This window comes from Podarcis cretensis (genome assembly GCF_951804945.1).
Source record: "Podarcis cretensis genome assembly, chromosome: 8".
In the NCBI taxonomy this organism is placed as follows: Eukaryota; Metazoa; Chordata; class Lepidosauria; order Squamata; family Lacertidae; genus Podarcis; species Podarcis cretensis.
The window spans coordinates 50,614,284-50,637,559 of NC_137177.1; the positions used below are offsets into that span (position 1 = coordinate 50,614,284).

General features: G+C 46.0%; 1 protein-coding gene across 7 annotated transcripts in view; it reads left to right on the forward strand.

Moving 5' to 3' along the window:
- The window catches only part of PMFBP1 (polyamine modulated factor 1 binding protein 1), an 81,120-nt gene that overhangs the window by 24,686 nt on the left and 33,158 nt on the right, over positions 1-23,276 (forward strand). For 6 of the 7 annotated variants that reach the window (XM_079986599.1, XM_079986604.1, XM_079986598.1 and 3 more), the window contains exons 4-5: positions 14,341-14,408; positions 21,838-21,970. In XM_079986599.1, coding sequence (XP_079842725.1) covers positions 14,341-14,408; positions 21,838-21,970 — 201 coding nt within the window. Of the gene's footprint in view, positions 1-8,925; positions 13,802-14,340; positions 14,409-21,837; positions 21,971-23,276 lie in introns of those variants that run through there. The other variant, XM_079986603.1, reaches the window with a different exon arrangement.

Genomic DNA, 23,276 nt, shown 5'->3' on the forward strand with positions numbered 1-23,276 from the left:
CCAGACTGTGGTTTCCTTTCTGCAGGTCATTCATTATTAGACTAAAATACTTGTATTATTTTGCTCCCGTTTCGCATTTTGTGTGTGTGTGTGTGTGTGTGTGTGAGAGAGAGAGAGAGAGAGAGAGAGATGCATCACAAGGTGGGGGCATGGGAGCTCCCATTTGGGCTGTGCAGCAGGCCCAGCGCTCAACAACCTGGACTCTTCTCTAGCCCTTTTTGACTCCATTAGCAGCAGTCAAGGGAGGCTTCCTGCAGTAACCCAGATAGGCTCCTGCAACTCGGGGGCCTCTGTTGCTGCTGGCGCAGTGCTTCTCTCACACGCTTGTGTTCTCCATACTTGATCAATCACTGACAGCCTCATTGTTTTATAATGCCCCTCTCAGCAGGCTGTTTTCAACCCATCGCCCTGCTTGCTTTATAGTCTATAAATATTTAATTCTTTAATAAGCTGCTTATGTGTAACACCAAATGACAGGTGTGTGTCGCTCCTCTCTTCCATGGTGCATCTGTTTGCAAAACAGTGTTCTGCTCTCTCTCGGCAAGAGCCACAATGCCTCTTAGCCATCTGCAGCTTTGCTCTTGGAGTCTGGAGTCTGTTGGCCTTCAGAAGGTGGTGCTGAGCTCACTTCTGAGCATGCTTCTACTTAGGGAGGGGGTGTGTGGAGGGCCATTTGCTCTTGCCCCAGATTGGCCTCTATATAGTTTCTGTCAGCAGCTGCTGCTGCTGCTGCTGCTGGGCTTTCTGTAAATCCCCCACCTCCCTGTTCTTTCTACACTGTAAACTATGCGTGGAGGGGGCCCTATCCAAGGCCTTTGTTCCAACCATTTCCTTGGTGGTGGTGCTGTTGCTGCTCAGTGTACTAACATCTAGACCAGTGTTTCCCAACCTTGTGCCTCCAGCTGTTTTTGAACTACAACTCCCATCATCCCTGACTAGCAAGACCAGTGGCAAGGGATGATGGGAATTGTAGTCCAAAAACAGCTGGAGGCACAAGGTTGGGAAACACTGATCTAGACAGCCAGGTTTGGGGGCCCTGGCTTCACTTGTGGCGCCTGAAAGACTAACAATCTTTTAAAGGTGCAAGCTCTTTTGGACTATCCTCAATTGCAAGGCTATGTACATGTGGTTTGCGGGGGCAGGATTGTAAATAGGGAGGTCAGAGTGAATTGAGATGCAGAAAAGTACAGAGATGCTGAAGCATCTTTTGCCAGTACTGGCAGCTCCAGGGTCAGCAATCTAAATCTTTGGCTGAGAAACAAGCAGAATGGGCAGCAGAGCCTCCAGTTTGGGAAAAACAAAGCTGCCCCCCACCCCCACCACAGTTAATCCTGGTTACCTTTATTGCTGTCTTTTGACACTGTCATCTGTTCTAGAGTTTTTTGTTATATACGCACTTTATCTATAAAACCTCTTCCTAACCTAAACTTGCTGTTTGACCCTGCCTTATTTTAAAGGGTTTCCTTTTTGTGTCTATGGACACCTCAAAAGCCTTTGATGTGTTTACATAAGTTTTCTCTATGAAGTTTTGGGTGATATGTAGGGAAATCTGGAGGATCCCTGAAGCCTGCTTTTAACCTGAGACCTTCACTGGGTGGGGAGGCAAGATTGCAGACAAAGCCCTACTGCCCATGAAAGAAGCTACACAGTGGATGCTGAAGCCAGGCCTGGGGCCAGTTTTACCAGTTACTTAAGACACACCTTTTCAACCCATCCTTCAGATCTTTTTGATGAAGCTTTCAAGGAGGCTTTTTACTGAGTAGTCTATTATTAATATAATAATAACATACTGATGCTGATATTTAGAGCTGATGAGCTGGTTGTACAGTACTGTTTTTGATTAGCTGTTGCAGGTGAGGTATTTTGTACTATTGCTTGTAAACTGCTTTCTGATTTTTAAGAAGAGGGGTATATATGTGGAATAAATGGAAACTTTCCTCCTCATTGGCAATGCTTTTCTGGAAGCATGAAGAGATGCTGTTTTCTACAAGGGTCGTGGTGTGTGGCTATAAACATGTTGTTGTTGTTGTTACTGTTGTTGTTGTTGTTGTTGTTGTTGTTGTTGTTGTTACTGTTACATTTATTTATAACCCACATTTTCCCCAAACTGGGACTCAAGACAGGTTACACAAATTAAAAGAACACAAATAAAATACAAAAAACTGAAAACATGTAAAAGATAATTGTTAAAAATTAAACTCTAGTAGGGTTAAGATAATATAAAAACAAATCTATTAAAATGCAGATAAGAAAAACAGCACAGCACTATTAAAACCCACCCTTTCTTTTCTTTAAAAAAAAAGCAGTTTCCAAAGGCCTGTCTGAATGCAACAGTCTTCACCTGCCAGCAGAAGAACAAGAAAAGGGAGCCAGTCTAGCTTCCCTAGGAAGGGATTTCCAAAGTCTGGGAGCAGCCGCCAAGAAGGCCCTCTCCAACATCCCCATGAAGCATGCCTGTGAGGGTGGTGGGACTGAGAAAAGAACTTTCCCCAAAACTCTCAGAGCCTGGTCAGGTTCACAGGAAAGAATAGTAAAGGTAAAGGTAAAGGTACCCCTGCCCGTACGGGCCAGTCTTGACAGACTCTGGGGTTGTGCGCCCATCTCACTTAAGAGGCCAGGGGCCAGCGCTGTCCGGAGACACTTCCGGGTCACGTGGCCAGCGTGACATCGCTGCTCTGGCCAGAGCCAGAGCCAGAGCCAGAGCCGCACACGGAAACGCCGTTTACCTTCCCGCTGGTAAGCGGTCCCTATTTATCTACTTGCACCCGGAGGTGCTTTCGAACTGCTAGGTTGGCAGGCGCTGGGACCGAGCAGCGGGAGCGCACCCCGCCGCAGGGATTCGAACCGCCGACCTTTCGATCGGCAAGCCCTAGGCGCTGAGGCTTTAACCCACAGCGCCACCTGCGTCCCGTACACAGGAAAGAATACAGTCCTTCAAATAGCCTGGGCATAAGCCATGTAGGGCTTTATAGGTCATAACCAGCAATTTGAATTGTGCCCAGAAACAGATGGATAGCCAGTGGAGCTGATGTAAAAATGGAGTTTTATGCTCCCTATAATCAACCTTGGTCAACTGGCTGCAGCTCTTTGGGCCGGTAGAAGTTTCCAAGCACTTTTCAAAGGGAGCTCCATGTAGAGCATGTTATAGTAATCCAAACTGAAGATGGTGCCACCTCTCATCCCATCTGAATTAAGATGCTGTAGAACTGAAAAGGGCAACTAGGAAATATGTGGGAGTGGTCAGAGCCCCTGTTTTGGGAAGAAAGGCCAAAGAGATTTGGTCTTTTTAGTTTAGGGCAGGGGTCAGTAATTTTTTTCAGCAGGGGGCCAGTCCACTGTCCCTTAGACCTTGTGGGGGGGCCAGACTATATTGGGGCAGAATGAATGAATTCCTATGCCCCACAAAGAACCCAGAGATGCATTTTAAATAAAAGGACACATTCTACTCATGTAAAAACATGCTGATTCCCAGACAGTCTGCAGGTCGGATTTTGAAGGTGATTGGGCTGGATCCGGCCCCTGGGCCTTAGTTTGCCTAACCATGGTTTAGGGTTACTAGGGCTGGAATGTGTTGCTGTGAAAATCATGCCTCTCCAGTCACCAGTTTCATATAGCAGAGATTTATTTTTTTATTTAAAGTTTATTTTATAGCACTCTTCATGATGTCAAATTTCAGGATGATGTGCAGCATAAATCAAATATATAAATACACTTTTAAAAGGCCTGTAAGACTTTAAAACAGACTAAAACTTTCACATGTTTAAGTTGTGGGCATATGGAAGGTTTCAAATTGCCCAGGGTCACACTCCCATGCAGCTCACCTTCCATGGCAACTTGCTGGGTCAGTCTATTATATCAAATGCTAGAGTATTCATGTTGCTTGACAGGCATGGTCTGCCAGGCTTACCCATTTAGCCCACCAGACTGTTTTGGGCAAGTCATGCCCACCAGTTCTAAACCTGATGTCGTAAAGCTAAGGTGGGGCTTGGCTGACAGGGAAGAGTTTGCCCTAAACCTGCTTTTTGCAGCTCTCCAGACACCTGACAACTACCTGGTTATCAGGAGCCTTTGTAGCACTGGACTTCCAGTGAGAAATCATGGCTGTTTAAACATTTCCTGACAAGGTTCCAACGTCAGAGATAATTAAAAGTAAAGGGACCACTGACCATTAGGTCCAGTCGTGACCGACTCTGGGGTTGCGGTGCTCATCTCGCTCTATAGGTCGAGGGAGCCGGCGTTTGTCCGCAGACAGTTTCCGGGTCATGTGGCCAGCACGACTAAGCCGCTTCTGGCGAACCAGAGCAGCGCACAGAAACGCCATTTACCTTCCCGCTGGAGTGGTACCTATTTATCTACTCGCACTTTGACGTGCTTTCGAACTGCTAGGTTGGCAGGAGCAGGGACCGAGCAACAGGAACTCACCCCGTTGGTGGGATTCAAACCGCCAACCTTCTGATCAGCAAGTCCTAGGCTCTGTGGTTTAACCCACAGCACCACCTGCGTCCCATCAGAGATAATTAGGTGGTGTTTAATGATAGCTATTGCCTATTGTATTATCTCTGAGGAACAGAGATAACAGGGATTAACTTCCAGTGTTCTGGAAGGACTGTTCTCCCATCATGAGACTGAGAAATCTTCAAGGTGAATGACCAGGCAGCAGAATAACTGCAATCTTGCCCAAACACCACTTAATAGCCCTAGGTGTCAGTCCTTAGGGCAAAGATCAGCTCAACCTCCCTTTCTTCAGTCATTTCAGAAACTCCTATAAATTACTATAGAGACTCTCTCTCTCTGACCTGACAACTGGTTAAGCCGAGATGCCATTAAAGGGCTCAAAACAAAACAAAAAAGCATGCTCTAATCCATGGGTAGGCAAACTAAGGCCCAGGGGCCGGATCCGGCCCAGTCGCCTTCGAAATCCGGCCTGCGGACAGTCTGGGAATCAGCATGTTTTTACATGAGTAGAATGTGTCCTTTTATTTAAAATGCATCTCTGGGTTATTTGTGGGGCATTGGAATTTGTTCATTATTACTTCCGGGTTGGCGCCCCCGGCAATGGCGGAGCTCCTCCGATCGGGAGGAACTTGCTCCGTGGAAAGTTGGGTCTGAACTGCCACGGCGAAGGCGGAGACCCATTGAAATCACAGGCGGAAGAAGCTTGTGAACCTGGGATTCGGCTGGCACCTTTTGCGCCTCCCCTACTCGCGGGGAAACCCTGTTTTGGGGATCCAGAGCGATGTGGGGTGAGCGGCGCGGTGCTTTGAATCGACCGCTTCTTTCACGGAGTGAAGCCGCATTGCTGTTGCCGGAGAGCGCTGACTTTTTCTTGTGGACAATTGGATTTTAAACAACAACCCGTGAATAAAACGGAAAATTGGATCTTTAAATATCTTAATTTGGCATCGAACGGGGAAGGTTCAAAACAGGAAGTCTGCCTTCCCCTTTTGTAAATAGACTGAAGCAAAGAGCTTACAAGTTAAGGTATCGGAAAGCCTTATGTAAAGGATTAAACTTCCATCAATTGAAATTATTAGACCCCCCTTGGATGCAGGAGAAGAGGGGGAAAATTTTGGACTGTGTATCCTGCAGGAGAGAGTGATTAAAATTAAATTACCACTGCTCTGAACCTGGGAACGGGCTCCCAGTGATTGACGTTTTGGGAGAGTTCATTGACAGCGAAGAGAACGGATGTTGACAGTCAGTTAAATAAGAGAAATATATTGTTTCCATTGTCCGCTTCTGCGTTTAAAAGGGAGGAAAAGTATCTGAAAATTGAAACTATCTTTACTTTTTGATCTGTGTTGGAAAAGATTGATACAAGTGGAGACTGCTCCCCTCTAGAGGGAGCTTTTGAAACTGTTACAAGAGTGGAGCTGGGAAATCTCCAGCTGCTTGATAAGAACTGTGAGAACTAGAGATTGACCTTGGATATTCAAGAATGTCGACAGGAGAAGCCTTATGGACTGCATTTTCTAAGATAAGCCACTTGTTGGAACAGCTTCATAAAAAGATGGATGCAATCACTACTAAAATTGACATTTTGGAACCAAAAGTGAGCACCAATACAGAAATTATTCAGGATTTGGCACAGGAATCTATTTCAACAGGACAAATTGCTGAAAAGGAGAAGGAGAAAGTTGCCGTTGTCGAACCTAAAGTAATACAAGGGGGAGCCTTAGCCTTACAGAGGCAAATTGAGGACTACAAGTTGAGGCCCTTTATGATTGAGACTAGAAAAAGTCAGATTTTGAAGATCAGAGCCTGGCCTGGATTAGAAAAGGAAAGTTGGAAAGATCCCTCTATGCAGGGATTAACTGACTTTTGGAATATGGACTTGGGTCAGGAGGAGATTGGAGTTCTGGGGGCCTTTGGATTTGGAGAAATCTTGAAACATGCCCGGAAATACTTTATGGATCCTAGTTTTAATTATGGAAATCTGGCTGACCTGTCGAGAAGGAATAAAAGTATCGTTGGATTGGAGTTTCCCCGAGATCTGCTCTTCAGCATCAAAGAATATGAAGAAGACAGGCAGAAGGGACGTGGAAAAGAGTTAAGAGCCTCGGACATAAGATCTCCAGGTTGATGGACTGTATGGAGTTGACGGAAGTGGCTGGTAGAGTCCGAGACTGGGGAGAGGAGATGGTGGAAGAAGATTGGAAATTTAAAGTCTATATATAGAAATATTGTAAAATTAATGAGTGATAGAAAAAGGTTGGAAGGAAATTTTATGGCTTTAGCTGAAATGCTATAAGGAGTTAAGCTTAAATAAATATATTAATTTTAATGGAAATAAGATTAAAAATATGTTAAGACATTTATATGATAGAAAATAGAGAAAGATGGAAAGGAATTGCTGAAACAATTAATGGAAGTGGAATACAAAGAGGGAGGTGAGAGGAGGTCAATGATACAAGGGAATGAAAGATAGAATATGGAAAAGGTATGATGTATGTTTTTAAATTGTTTTTGTTTTGTTTGGTTTAGTTTATTGTGTTAGTTTAATGTGTTAAGGTTGTGTTTTGTATTGTTTATGTATTGTATTGTTTTTTCTCTTTTTGTTTGTTCTTTTTTTTGGTCTTCTTTCTTCCTTTTCTTTTTTGTAAGCTTTAAAAGTAATAAATATTATTTTTTTAAAAAAGGAATTTGTTCATTATTTTTTTCAAAATCTAGTCCAGCCCCCCACAAGGTCTGAGGGGCAGTAGACCGGCCCCCTGGTGAAAAAGTTTGCTGACCCCTGCAAGTCTAATCATACATCCCAAAGAAAGTTGTTAAACATCTAAGAGATTCCCTAACTCAAAAAAATTCATCTTATTTCATTCTATTCTTAATCCTCAGTTTGACTGGTGAATGAGCTGCTTGTAATGTGAAACTATGTGACAGCTTGTTCTGAAAGTGGAATGTTAAGAATATAACTTCCTGATAAGCAAGGACTATGGATTTCAGGGAAAGCACTCATTATAGGAAAAATACTGAAAAACACCCCACTAATTATTGGTGTCATGCAACAATTATTGAAGGAGCACTGAAAAGAACTAAGAGTGGAGATGCAGGAGAAAATATGCAGCCTTTGAGAAAGAATACTGGTGAAGGTTTGCCTGAGCAGTAGAATGTAATAGTTAAGCTGGAGGCTTTGGATGATGAAATCAAGAGGACCTCCACATGCCTGGAGGAGCTAAATGCTGGAGTCATGATGCTGGAGATGGGGAAGGAAACTACTAAGAAATATCCTGAGCTGGCAGAAATAGAATTAGGAAAGAAATGACTATAAAATTTGAACTAAATCTAGAGGAAAAAATTATTAAGCCTCTCACAACATTCTTGGAAAAATAATGGAAGAAGAGGAAATGGAAACTATGTTTTTTTAAAAAAAGGTTAGGATGGAAAATGATAGCCAACAGAAAATAGGAAGATAAGGATCTGGTTGTGAAATAATGATTAAAAAGGTAAAGGTACCCCTGCCCGTACGGGCCAGTCTTGACAGACTCTGGGGTTGTGCGCCCATCTCACTTAAGAGGCCAGGGGCCAGCGCTGTCCGGAGACACTTCCGGGTCACGTGGCCAGCGTGACATCGCTGCTCTGGCCAGAGCCAGAGCCAGAGCCAGAGCCGCACACGGAAACGCCGTTTACCTTCCCGCTGGTAAGCGGTCCCTATTTATCTACTTGCACCCGGAGGTGCTTTCGAACTGCTAGGTTGGCAGGCGCTGGGACCGAGCAGCGGGAGCGCACCCCGCCGCAGGGATTCGAACCGCTGACCTTTCGATCGGCAAGCCCTAGGCGCTGAGGCTTTAACCCACAGCGCCACCTGCGTCCCTGAAATAATGATTATACACAAGTAAATAACTATGGATCATTTTTTCAATATATGACGACAGCAAAGAGACTCTTGAAGGAATAAAGACCAAGGATTTACTGTTTCTCAATACTGGAGGTAAAATTGATATGTTAGTCTGGAAAACGACTATTATTGACTTTTATCAATAGTAATAATAGAAGAACCACTTTTTGACTTTTTGGAATTGAAAATGAATGAACTTGAAATGTCTAGACTTGAAGACTTGAAAAGCATTGCCTAGCAAATGGAGTTACAGGTAGGTAGCTGTGTTGGGTCTCCTTCCAGCAGCACCTTAGAGACCAACTAAGTTTGTTATTGGTATGAGCTTTCATGTGCATGCACACTGGAGGAATAGCTGGATACTACCCTGGAGTGCACATTTGAAAATTTTGAAGAACTCTTGTATATACAGCTGACAGGTGCATAGTTGGAAGTCCTTTTTTACTTATTTCTTTTTTTATATTCTTTTATTCTTTTTTTGTTTTTTTTGGAACATGGGTGGCGCTGTGGTCTAAACTACTGAACCTAGGGCTTGCCAATCGGAAGGTCGGCAGTTTGAATCCCCACAACGGGGTGAGCTCCCGTTGCTCTGTCCCAGCTCCTGCCAACCTAGCAGTTCGAAAGCACGTCAAAGTGCAAGTAGATAAATAGGTACCGCTCTGGGGGGAAGGTAAACAGCATTTCTGTGTGCTGCTCTGGTTTCGCCAGAAGTGGCTTTGTCATGCTAGCCACATGACCCGGAAAAACTGCGGACAAACGCCAGCTCCCTTGGCCAGTAAAGTGAGATGAGCACCGCAACCCCAGAGTCGTTTGCGACTGGACTTAACTGTCAGAGGTCCTTTACCTTTACCTTTTTTTGTTTGTTATTTTTTACTCCTTTAATATTTTTACCTCTTTGTTATTTTTTGTTTTTTGCTTTGTTTTGGCTTCTGCTTTGCTTTGTTTCTTTGTATTTTTTGTTATCCTCTACTCAGGGTTAATGAGGGGTTTGCATACAGATGAAGGTGATGGATGGTTGTTGAAGGACCCTGTGTGAGAGGCAGGGAAGGGAAGATCTCCTAGGGTGGGAGGCTGGGTGAAGAAAGCTTCCAGAGGAGAGCTGGGAGGGTTCACCTTTTTCTGTTTGGGACAATTTAAGATCTCCCAGTGAGAGAGGACTTTGCATTCTTCTTTTTCTCTTTCTTTGTTTTTGTTTAGATTAGTTTGTTTTGTGTTGCATTGCATTATGAAAGGTCTTATTAAATTCTTACGGGTGGTGGGGGAGAGGAACCTTTGAAGCATTGCACAAAGGAGAACCTAGTCCGAAGACAGGATCATTCTCCTTTTACATCATCCATTGCAAAGGGAGAGCAATCCTGCTTAGTGCTGGGCTTGGTTGCACTTTTCTGTTACGCAGGCGGGAGAGTGGCACCCACTTAAAGGAGACTGCTGCACACCCACTTAAAGGAGAAGCAGAGCAAAATACAGTTTGAAACGGCTTCCCCTCTGCCAGCTTAACAGAAAAGTGCAGTGTACATGTGCACACACCACACCATGGCTCTCTCATTCCTTGGTGTTACAATTTGGAGTCATCCACATTTGCAGAACTGGTCTGAAATGCAATGTCTTCCATTCATCCTTTGTCTTCATGTGGATAACTTTTGGTGAGCAGTTGTATTTATATTTCAAGGGGGTGTCCATGATGCTATATGTGATACCTATGATAATAGTGTCAGATTGTCCTCTGGTTTTAGTAAACTGGGGGAGGGGAGAAATGCCCCTAAAGGCTGGATTAAATTTAAGGAGCATGGGTGAACTACCACCTTATTTTTAAATACAAGGTGGCCATAGGTTTCTCTCATTTAAAAGCAAAACAAAAAAGAGAACCCCCAACTACTTCATGTTTAAAGCTAATATAAAGAATGACCTTCCCAAGGAAAGGTGTGGCATACCTACATCTCCCTACTTGGTGGTTGGTAGTGATGGTGAGTGATCCCATTAGAGTTGTCCCAACTTGAGAGCATAAGGCCAGTGGGGTTGGGCTCTGTCTAGCTCAGCAAAGAGAGGTTTGGGGAATATTCCAAAATATTCCTATAAAGATGCAATTGTTCAAATATCTGTGCAAGTGGCCTCAGTAGAGAAGACTCCGTAAGAGAAGATCTCTTGGGTCATTTGCCAACTTTGGGATACATATTACTGACTCCTGCAATATGCAGCTGATAGTGGAGAATGTGTGGTTTTGCAAATTTTGCATCATGTGCATTAGATGGTGAAAGGACATAACAGGTTTATTCATTGTGTAGAGAAAGCACACCCTCATAATATTATAACTGGGGACCATGCAGTGAAACTGACTGACTGGCATAGCATTTAGGACAGCCAAAGGAAGGAACTTCTTTAATAACTAAAGGTTAACTTGTGGAATTCACTGCTTCAAAATGTGGTAAAAGCCACTGCTTTATATGGCTTTGAAATGGGGATAGAGTGATCAAATCTGGTCAGATTTTTGCAGCAGACTGACCCAGTTCAATGTTTCCTGAACTTGCCTACAGCTCAGAATTCAGCTGTCAGCCATATTTCACACTTCTCTGGGTTTTGTGATTCTGTTTTGATCCTGAGAAGTGTGTGTGAAAATACTTATTTTATGTTAAGATGTATACAACTTGTCTCTTTTAGGAGGAACAGTGCAGGGAAATGCATCTAAAACATGTGTTTTATGGGAAGATTGTGTACAAAATGTGTACAATTCACATGCGGATCTTTTGTATATTCTTTTGGAAAGTGTGCAAAAATCCAAACAGAAAAGGCTCATGATTGAGCCCTAGGGAAATTGACCTGAGACAGACGTAGACTGGTCCATCCACCTCCACCCTGAAAGAGCATTAGGCAAATTCATGGGAGAGAATATCAGGCCTGTTGGTGTGAATGGTTCTGTGCAATTTCTATGCAGAGCAGGTGTCTGCCCCTAAATATCTTATTTGGTCACTGCCAGTCAGAGCAGGTGATATTATTGGGCTGACACAAAAGAAGGCAGCTGTCTGTCCCTCCATCACTCCAATCAGTATAGGTTTAGAATCTATGGAGATTGTCCTATTTTGTCCTCCCAACAGCCCAAACAAATGGCACAGGGACCAAGACCCCTGAGGGGTTTGAACCCAAGACCAGTGTTACCTAGAACCACCGCATCATGTGGACTGGTTCCTTCACTCTTTGGATTCCTTTACAGTAGGCTTCTTTTTGTTTAATGTGGGGTTGTTGTTTTTACTTATTTTAAAAATAAAAAAGGAATCCCTTGTAATCTTCTCATATATTTCTGGTGTTTGTGTGGCTAGATAATGGGTGGGTGGAGAAGCTTTGGCCCTTTAGCTGTTGCTGAACTACAAGTCCCATCACTCTTAGCCATTGGCCATGCTTGCTGTGGCTATTGCAAATTGTAGTTCAGCAGCATCTGGAGGGCCTGGAGGTTCCTCACCCTGGCGTAGTTCTTATATTCTGTCTGTTCCAAAATAAGCTGTGTGGCAACCCTGCTTTGGACTCCATGATGCTGCTTCCATCCCTTTGGACTTGGTGGTGCCATCTCTGCTTTGCAATTTCTTTGTAACTTAAAAACAACAGGTGGGCCCTCTGAAGGGACTTGACCCTAACCCCATTTTACTCCCTTTGGTTTCCTTTCCAGGTGCACTGTATCAGTCACTTCCTGCTCTGTGGGGGCCTCCTTTTTTCACCTTGAGCAGGACAGTGACCCCCAAATCCAGGTGTGGGGAAGGATGATGGGGTCTCTAGTTCAGCCCCACTTGCTAGCTTCCTCATTCCACCTCTGGAGAATCTGCTTGCCACGGGAGTGGGCAGAGTCCTCAGAGGTATGGCTGCCTTGGGCCCCAGCTTTCCAGCAGCCACTGCTGGTCTTTGGCCTGGTCCAAGTTTCATCCTCAGCAGCTCCTGTGGAACCAGTGCTGCTGCCTCGTCTCCCTTCTCCTTGTGAGGCTTCTCTGCATCCACTGTGGAAATGCCAGTCCAGGCTGGAGCAGTGCTGAAAGTCCCTTGCCCAGGAATGCCCCCGGAGCCTCCTAGTGAAACATGTGATTGGAAATGCAGCGGTGTCTCAGCTGCCTTCTCTCCCCTGCCTGTTTCTCTGGGCGTGGCAGAGAGGATCTTCCTCCCCTTGGCACATTCAAAGTTGGCCTGCACTCCATGTGACTCATGACTCACCATCTCTTCCCTCCTCTCCACCAGTTCTGTTTCATTTGAATAAAGATAATTTATGTGGACATTCCTTCAGTCGGGTGTCTGTCATCATTCCTCCCCCTCCCTCTGTCCTAACACTGTTATTTCATTGATGCTTTGCGCCCCAATGGGGTCGTTATGCTTTTGCATATCATTATGTTTTTATGAAGAACAACAGCGACATCTGCATGTGCCGCAGCGCTATGGGCACAAGCAGAGGAAATGCAGCAAGCCCCCCCCCCCCCCAAGACGGTGCCTTCCTAGTTCTGGCTGCCTTCAACTCCCTGTGCTGCCACCACTGCCACCAGCAGCTCCACCATCAACGGCACCCTCCCATTTCAACTCATCCGAATATTCATAGTTGCCCAAGAGGGAAAGCTAGGAAAGGAGGGGGGTAAATTCTGCTATCTAAAATTCTCCAGTCAAGTTCTGCTTCTGAGCCAAGAGCATGTCACCGTATGGCAGCTTGTGAAGCTGACAATGGTTGTTCTGCTGGCAGGAAAGCCCCTCCACCCCCAAAACCAACCAGCATCCGATGAAAAGCCAGAGGGAGCAGTGACAATCCTGCTGTTGTCTGAGTGTGATAAAAGCCCCCAATTAAGACGTTGGCCATGTCTAAGAGCCACAAAGAATCCCCTGTATTCAGCAGCAGCTGCCGCCACTGGTGCCTTCCTTCGCTGGCTAGTGCCAGGGCAAAAGGATCTCAGCCGGCAAGTAATTGATGAAATGACTGAGTGGGGACACCAAAAGAAAAGCAAGCAAAGGAGGAAAACAGAGGAGACCCAACTGTTTGCTAATAAGAGGGTGGGCTGCAATTCCCGCATGGATATCCTGCCCCCCCCCACACCCTTGACATTGTCTCCAGAATTAATCTGATCCCAAATGCCTGTGAAGAAGGGCAGACCTGCCAGGGCATTCCCCTGGAGCCAGCAATCCTCCTGGCACCGCAAGTCTGGCTTGGCCTCAGTCCCCTCTTCGAAGGCTCCGCTGCTGGAATTGGAGGCATCCTAGGTTATATCCCACTTTCAAAGGTTTCCAAATGGAAGGCGGACTGAGGTCTGGCTCCTGGCATCTCAGGCAGATAGGCAGGCTTCTCGTTGCCCCCAACCCCCGCCCCTGCCCGCAACATTGCACCTCTCTTGGCTCACCATCCCCCTGTAGTTTGCCTTAATGATATGCAAATGAAATATGCATAAAACCATTCTACTGTATGATGATTAAACACTGGAGACATTAAGAGCCGTGCCTCGCGCTTTGACGGTGATGGTAATCTTCCCCGAATATCCACTTTGCGGAGTTTGAGAAACCCAAGCTGCTGCTGGCCGGATGTGTGGAGGCTTGAGCGGGCACCGCGGGTGACCCAGCACCCATCTCTCGGCTGCTTCTTTTCCAGGAGGATCTCCCACCCCCCTTTTTGTCCTGCATTCCGTTTGTAATCCAGCATGCGACTGCACCGGGCGATTAACAGAACACCCCTCTTTTCTCTTAACGTTTCAGAGCTCATTAGCAAAACGATTATTCCTCATTAACCGCAAAAGCTTGTTCATTAGAAGAAAAAAAGATGCCCAAAAGATGCCATTGCTGTTAATCCTGATCTCTGCCGCTTGGCAGTAAATCCTGTACCAGTATTTTCCATGCAAAAGAGATGCGTGCCAATCTCCGCTTTTCTCTTCAGTGGGTTTTTTTTCGGACGAAGAGGGAAAACAAACCCCCATTTAGCATATTTTGTAAATTCCCGTTAAGTGAGAAGCCAATTAATATTCCCGTGGCATGACTTTATTTTTGTGTCTTCCTTTTGTCTCCAGCACCCGTCCCTGGCTCAGCGCCCGATGCCAGCTGAAAGCCTTTCAGGATCCACAACAGCACAGACAGTGTAAGTAAGCAGCTTTGTTTTTTTTACAAAGCAGCCCCAGAGAGCCTCCGGCGCCACAGAGTGGGACTCTGGACCTGGCCTGTCTGGTGTGCCACCTGGGCGTCAGGAGTAGCACCTTCCAGATCTCGCTCTGCTTTCAAGTTGGTGCAGATCTTAGTGGTATATATTCTCTCTCTCTCCCCCTCTTTTTCTTTCTCTCTCCCCCCTACACACACACACACACACACACACACACACTCCATAGTGGATCTTGCAAAGGGCGTCCCATCGGCCCCATTCATCTCCCTGGTGATAGCAACGCATGGAAATAAATCTGCTACTGCTTCTGAAGAAGGGTGGGTGGGTGGGTTTGTTTGTTTTTTCTGGGTGGAGGGGGGAACATCTGTGTATACCTGGGTTAAAAGTGGCAAGTGTATACACGGGCATTCTCTCTCTCGCTCGCTCTCGCACACTTGTACTTTCTAACTTACACACGTGCACATACACAGGCATCAACATGTGTGTGCAAGCATGCACACATGGATAAAATCTGAGTGCATGCTCAAACGAGTGGGCATACAGGCACACCCGACTTGTACATACCTATCTCTGTGTGTGCCAGTGTCTGTGCCTTCAGGTGCGCATTCACACGCAGCAGTCACGCGTCCATAGAGAAGCATTGCGAAATGTTCTCTCTCCAGCCCTGAACACCCAAATAATGCTCTTTTCTGCCTGCCTTCAAAGGTCTTACGGGAGACCTTCCAGCTCGTCCTCGTCCACCCCCGCCCCCCAATCTCCTCTCTCTCTTTCGCTGCAGGTTTGGCGTCACTCTCTGGTCCACTGACTGGCAGCTGGTATCAGCCAGAGCCTGCGTTCATGATGCTTCCTGTGGCATCTCTTCTTCAATGGTGGCTGTCTCCAGTTAGCTGGTTGTTGACTAGGCTGGAGTGTCTTCTCTCTTTCTGGTTCTAGCTATAAATGAACCTGCCTGGCGAACAAACCAACAGCTTGCAGCGAACAACCCATTTGCGTGCCTTCTGTTACGCCGACAGATGCCCAGTTGCCCCTGGCACAGCAACGCAGGAGGGGCAAGCAGACGGGGGGCTGTTTTTGCTCTTGGCGCCTCCTTCTTTTCCTTTCTTCTTTTAAAGGATCAAGGATGCCAGCCTGGGCTTGGGAGTGGCATCATGGCGGAAATGGCGGCCTTTGTCTTCCGTTGCGCTGGCTCCACTGCAGCAGAATGAAGCTGAAATGGCGGAGGGGTCCAGTTGGCGCCTTGCCTGTGGGGGAGCCCCTGGATCTCTGGAGTCCAAGGGAGAGGCGAGCTTGCCCTCCTCCTCCTGGCACCCCGTGCCCTCGGCTGCCGCTTGTTGTCTGCTCCCGGCCTCTGGCTAATCTCCCTTCGCTGCTACGCACTGTCTGGCCCACGTACAGGACCCCCAGAACATATGCCCGCTGCTGCTCTTATCACACGAAACTGTGGCGTTGCCACTGAATGGATGGCACCGTGCCAACGAGTCTGCCATCCGCCCTTGCAGGCAGCTCTTTCCTTTCTTCCCTCCCACCCACCCTCTCTCTCTCTCTCTCTCTCTCTCTCTCTCTCCCCCCTCCTCCTTCTGTCGACTTGACGTTAATTAACACACGGATTAATTGATTTTAAAAGCAAAAGAATTACAGTCAACTTTTCCCACAGGGTGCCGACGCCAGCCGCTTGGCACATTTCTGCCTTTCACAGGGGGGCAGGAGGGAGGCGCCCACAGCAGCGCAGCCAGCCCCCGCAGGAGAAGTGAGCAACGTTGGCTGCTGATGGAAGGCGAGCGACACCCTCCCATCTCATCCTTCGCAATGTGTTGCTATTACAGTTCGTTATAAATAATCAGAGGAGCCCCTCCTCCCATCCCTCTTCTAAAAAACGAAAGCTCTTCTGAGCTCTGAGGAGACAAGAAGTGTCCCCCACCCCCAGCTTGGCTTATTATCACCAAATACAGAGATAGTCTCTGTTGTATATAATTAAGCAGTTAGGAAGGGAAGGATTTCCCACCTCCAGCCATGCTAGCAATGACGGAAAACGTCTCCCTCTTTCCCTGGTCTTGCCTCCTCATTTCTTCCTCCCTAATTGGCTCAGATGTGTGGCTTCTGGTGAAGAATCTCAACCAGGTCCAAGTTGGTGGGTTGCAATTAAGGGCAATATTTCTCATGCCAGGGCTTAGGGTGCTTTTGCCTCCCCCCACCCCACCCCCTGGAGGCAAAGGGCCAAGCAGACGAGGCGGGGTGGCCAGCTGGAACCAGCCTTTGCCTTTTATTTCGTTTTGGTTTTTTTTTAAAAAAAAAACAAACACAAAGCAATTGAAGCGGTCACCGGAATCCATTATGCAAATCAGGCAGTATTTGCATAATGTTTCATGACTGGAATATGCAAATGAGTTGTATAATTTATGAGTGCCAGTGTCTGTCTTTGAATTTGTCCTGTGCAGAGGCTCCCTCTTAACACCAGTGAAAGACCCTCCTTCCCTCCCTCCCTCCTCTCAACTCTTTCCTTTCCCAGGCCAGACCTGGCCCAGTTTGTTCTTCCCACCCTGGGAGGGTGTTGCTCAGGTTAACTGCAGCAGCAGCAGCAGCAGCAGCAACAGCACCACACAACACACAACACAAAGAGCGGTCCTCTCAGGGTGGGGTGAGTTGGACTAGGCAAAAGAGGGAGTGGAGCAGGCACATTCCAGCCCCTCTTCCTCCAAGGCTTTTCTGGGGGGTTCATGGGATCCCCCCTGCTCATCTCTTTCTTTGACTGAAGGGTCTGGACAGTGCAGTGTTTCATGGACTCCAAGCACTGGGCTTCTAGCCCCACGGTGACTGATGTACATCTTGAAATGGGGCAGTTTTTCTGTTCCGACTGCATGGTAGCTGCATGCAGGCCTTGGAACAAGAACCAAACATTCCTTTAAACTCTCTGCTCTGGAGGTTGACCAAAGCTTGACTCGGAGCATTCCATGGGAGCATCATCACGACTTTGTGATGACTTTCCTTAGGTGGCTGGCGGTAAGCAGGTAGAAGGTAATAAGTTGGTGGTATTGTGTCTTGTAAATTTAAACCGCTTCTTGCTTCAGTAGGAACCATTTCCTGGTTGGCTTCCAGCCTTTTGTAGTAGAAGGCTATTATGTCTATGTTGAGGTAGAGTTGCTCTTGCCACAGGAACTGGCCTGGCAGCTCAACCCTTTTGGTGACTCTGTTCTTATTGCCTTGCACAGCCATTGCTGGGCAAAGTGCGCAAAATCTTTAAATCTTTTAACAAATCTTTGATTAATCCCTGCTAAGTAGATTAAATCCTCCTGTATACTTTCAGCGGAAGGAATTTGCTCGGTGTCTTTCAGGGCACTACCAATACAGCAAGATACTTTGGTGAGCTGCACAGATTCCCTTAGCACAGGCCTCTGAATCAGTCCTGCCATTGAAACGATCTATGGTGTCTGAGTACCAGCTAGAGTGGATTTGATTTAAATCACTAGTCACTGAGATTTGATTTATTTATTTATTTTTACAGAAAGACATTCCTGCTGGTATAATCTTAATATTTACAACCAGATGAAGGTTTCATTTTTGGAATAATAAATTTTTAGAGTAGTTTTTATAGTTATATAAAAAATTACTGATTTGGTTATACTATTAGAAATACATAGATAATTATGAAATTATTGTGAGGTTTAATAAGTTAACTGTTTGTATTTTGACAACTTTTCTGCTGTACTTTATTGGAAGGAAAAAAATAATCACTTCCTTAATAACAATTTAAACAATTTATTTAACTAAAACAATAACATTGTAGCATATGTATCCATGTTTGTTAACTGATGTGGTTAAACTTTTTTTTTTTAAAAAAAAACCAACTGAGTTTCAGCACACATGAAAAACTTAAAAGAAATCCTTATTTCGTGATAAATAGCTTTTGGACTACTATGTAACTTAAATAGAAAACTCTTTAGAAAGATTCCCCCCCCAAAGCATTTTATTTTAAAAATCCAATCTAAATTTTTAAAAAATCAGTTTTTAAAAAATGCGATTTAAATTTTCAAAAGTGGAATTTTATCTACCCTGGTACCAGCTGGACTCTCTGCCTTGTCAGTGCCCAGAAGCAGGAGAACTTGGAAGCCAGAGCATAGGAGCCTACGCTTCACTGACCTGACATCACAGTTCAGAGGCTGGCCACAAAAGGCTGCATGGCCCATTCCTCCATCAGACAGCTAGCAGCTGCTGTTTCTGAATGTCAGTAAGCTACCTTACATCAGATCCATCTTGCCCAGTATGGTTCAAGGTCTTGGCCAGAGAAAGACTTTTGGTGTCACCTGATGCCAGGAGGTGCCATTGGGAACTCAGCCTGGGCCTCCAGCATGACAAACAGATGCTCTGCCACTGAGTTCTGTTCCTTCCCATATTGTGCCAGGGAGGAGATGCCTGGTTGTAACTGTGTGAGTGAAACTCAAATGTCTAAAAAGATCACTACTCCCAGCCTTGGCATGATCCACCTAGCAGATGCACTTCACACATTTTTCTTTTATTAAAGTGAAGAAAAAAATCCATGTCTGGAAAAACCAATTGTCACATTAAAGATTCAAACCCTGTTTGAGAAATAGAATATGCACAAATGTTTGTTTGTTTTGCATACACATTTTAAATTTCTGTGTTTTTATTGTAAACTCAGTGTTTGACTTCTAGGAGGATTTCGCTCATTAGTTTTGCTTCATGGAGGTGGCTGGAGAAGTGAGAGGCAAGCCTACAGGGAGGCAGCCAGGTGTTGAGTTTTTACCCAGAGCACAAATCATTGGCAAACCCTAATTCTGCTGTGTTTCCCCAGCCAGGAGAGTGAAAAGGCTGGGCAGTGGCAGTGGTGGTTTCTCCTCGGAATAGAAGCTGAGGTTCTCAAGGAACAGCCACAGTGACCAGATTGTGTACTGGTAACCCAATTCCATGTGCACAGAAATCCCTCCACCAAAGAACGTTCTTATTCTCCTTTAGGGCTGCAGCCCAGCCTTGCTGCTTCCCATCATTCACTTGTGTTCTTGAGTTTTCTTTTGAGCTTTTCCAAATTGTCACACTTGGTATTCCTCTTTTCTTTAATGATCAGCCCTCCTCCATTTCAGGTCATTCAGTCCATCCCAATCTTGTATCATCAGCAACAATTCTCTTCAATTCCTAATTGAACACTTCAGGGTCCTGAGCTCCCCCCTCCAGAACCTCACCCAAGAACTCTAGTAATGTCTCTTGGGGCTCTATCATGTGCCAATGACAAGACTTAAGTTTGTTCATTACCTCTTGGGTGTTCCATGGGTTGGCTGGCCTCAGAACAGGAGATATAGATATATAGATACCCCTCTCCCTCCCATCCAAATCAGCCTCTTTGCCCTGTACTCCAGTCTGTAATAGATATCATTAGAGGGTCCTGGACTCCATATTTTAAAGCACTGTTTTGTGGCAGAATTCCTCTGAAACAACTTCTGGGCCTCCAATATCCTGGAAAACGTAGTTAAGACATTATCTGCCTTCCTGCTTCAGCCAAGAGCTTCCAGAGTGGTTTGGGCCATTAGATTAATGCAGATGCTTTGTGGCTCTCCACGCCCTTCGGCATAGATCTCTGCCCACCGGTGTCATCTCTGGTTTCCCCTGGGGTCTTCATCCATACTTTGTGACACAGTGGCTTGATGGCCTGCTTGGCTTTTGACTTTAATGATGAAAAAACTCATATTCTTGACACAGGCTGGGTGCAGTCATGTGATTTGGTCATGTTCACTCTCTTTACAGGAAGCACCAGCCAAATTTGCCACCAAATAATTGTTTCATCATTCTGCCCGTTCCAAACATCTGTCTGCAAATTGCCTTCCTTTCTATATTAAGTTGCCTTGCTTGCCTCCTTCAGATGATTTCAGGGAGCAGTTAATGCTAAGCTCTGCTCATCCTCTTCCCCCAAATGCAGCCCTTTCTGCCCCTCTGCGTTGCCTCCGGGTGCAATAAGTAGGTTAATACTTGCTGTAGGGTTAGCCTGAGGGTTAGAGTTCCCAGTGGGCAAACCAGCATTCTGCGTGGGAAGTGTGCATGTGCGTGCCCGCCTGTGCATACAAGAAAGAGAGAGAGAGAGAGAGAGAGGGCTTGTGAACAGAGAGGTTTTCAAGGTTAACACACACGTTCCATTCCCTTGTTATGCCACCTTCAGCAGAGGTAGCTAAACTTGCAAACCATTTCCTCTTTTTAGAAAATGCAGTGTTAGGTATACCTTTGCAACCTGTTTCCCCCCCTCATTTTTCAGAGGCAGGAAAACTTGGGCTGTGTCTGTGAGCTCTCTTTCTTTCTCATCTTTCCAGAGGCTGATAATGCCCTCCCTCTGGAACTTGAGAGGCAGGATTTTCATCCAACCGAAAGGCCTGGCTCTTGTTCAGGAAGGGGAGATATTACCCCCAGTCCCAAGTGGAGTCCTATCAAATGCTGTGAAAATGGGAATATCTCTTCCCTATCCTGTTCCCTTCCAACAGAATACAAAGGGCTTGTCTGAAAAAAAAAAGTATTCTTGGAACTCACAGCAAGTGAAAGATGCTGACATCTCTTCCCACAGAGCGAAATAGCTATACATATATAGATAGGAGCTGCCACCCCCACCCAGTGTGGGGATTTTGAGAAGCCAGAGAGCCTGGATTAAACTTCAGCAAGGATCCTGTGGCGGGGGGGCGGGCGGGGGGAGCATCTCAGGCATGCTTTGATGAGGTGGTCACAAAGCCTGCCGGTTGGGGCTCCAGAGGAAAATAGAAAGCTGCCTTCTTCTGCTGAGTCAGACCATTAGTCCAGCTTAGCTCAGGGCTAGCAGTTGCTCTCCGGGGTCTTTTTCATCCTAACCTGCGGATGCCGGAGGTTGTGTGTGGGACCTTTTGCATGCCATGCAGATGCTTTGCCACTGTACTGAGACTCCATAAACCTTTCCAGCCAAGCCCTAGAGCCCTTTCCAGGCCATGGCATGCTCATTGGTGACTCACAGGGGCAAATAGTGCTAGAGCTGCAGCCATGCATCATGCCTGGAGGTGCCCATTCAGGGTATACAAGGTATGCGCACAGCAGCCTCTTGAAAAAAACAACTGTTGGGGTTGGGGAACACTGCTTTCCTGAGTGAGTGAGTGAGTGAGTGGTCGGTCTAGATGAGCAGAGGGAGAGATGCCTTTTACCAGGTCAGGCTGTCTGTCCACCCATTTGAGGACAGTTCTCTCCAGGGTCTCCAGCAGAGAAAGAACGACCATTCCTATCACCTGGTCCTTTCCTAGCTAGAGATACAAGGGATTGAGCCAGAAGCATTCTGCATGCCAAGCAAAGCTACAACAGACGCTTCCCTAAAACCAATTTGTTTGTTCCCTTTCCCCAAATTCTTCTCTGCAGCCTTTGTACTTTTTCTGACTGGCTTTCCCTTCCTCCCTTTGTGTAGGTACTGTCTGCCAGGACAGGAGATGGAGCAAGCAGAACTGAAGTCTCTTTGGGGACTGAAAGAGCACTTTACTTGTGAGCTAGGTCTTCAGCTGAGAGACGCTGGTCACACCCAGGAGCAGGTGAAAGCAGAGGTAGGGTTTACCTTTCTGGGAGGCGGCTGCAGCAGCACAAGCAGACACTGAACTAGCTGGGCTAGCCTGCCTGGGAGGAAAGAAGGATGATCAGAATCAGCACTTTGAGGCCAAGGAAGGGAAGGAGAGAGAGCAGGAATGCTTTTTCCCTTCATTTGCCAGTAGCTGCCCACCAGTGTGGCAGTTCTGAAAACCTTTCCCTAAAGCTCTGGTGAGGTTGAGCAGGCATTGCCATCTATATATGTATGCAGGGCCATCTTTTCTTTTACTAGGGACAGTGTGCTGGCTCTCACTCAAGCAGGTGCTGGCTTCTTAATTTCTTCTAGCCTGTGAACTTTAGATGTACCCATATACATGTGAAGACTTCCATTATGTTTGTACATCCCACCGTCCTACACACACACAAAATGCCATACCAGAGCAGGTCACTTCATTGTTTTAGCTTTGCTTCTGCTTCATCCAACTTCTGTAATAATGCAAACTGGGAACAGCCACCCAATGGAAGCTTGAAGGAAAGTGCAGTCATCATCTGCTTCATTCTTGAGAAGTGCATCTCCCACATCTGGATCTTCTGTGCACTGGTTTACCATAGCAACACCAGCAAGGTTCAAGAATTGGTTCAAGAATGTAGAGCCAGGTATAATAGTCTCTAGGGCACTGATTACATCATGTTCCTGTCTTTGATGGTTGTGTCCTGTTGCAAAACTTGATGCTATCTTTTTTGCTGTCAGGGTCTGACTCTGTGAGAATCGAGGGAAGAGGGTATAGGTTATGCATAGCAGTGTTAGCTACCGTGGTGATAGTGTTAGTGGATCTCTGTGCATATGTATCTTTACTTCAAAGACCAGAGGAATTGTATATAGTAGATAGTAGTGTTTAGCTTTGCTTGTATCTGGAGACAATGAACACTTTGTTACTTTGAATGGCATGGGAGAGGAGTTTTTCCCTTAACCGGGGACTCTGGAAGAAGCTGTTTTGCTGGGAGCAGGAAATCTCTGAAGGCTTTTCTGGGACTCTGTATACTCTGCTGATATTTCACCCTGGTTGAGGTGTGGTGAACTACCAGCGGACTTCCACAAGTCACCAGCAATGATTACTCAGGACTCTGGAAATGAGTTCATTGTGGCCCAATTGCTATAAGTTTCCTGGGATGTTACTCTTGTTGCATCTTGAAACTGTCAGTTATCAACATCCCAGTGCTTGTTTGCTTCTCAGAATCCAGGAGAATCTCCAACAAAAAGCAATGCTGTTCTCTCTCTGAGAAAGATCTGCCTTCTGTAGCTGAGAGGAAGTCTCTAAATCTCTT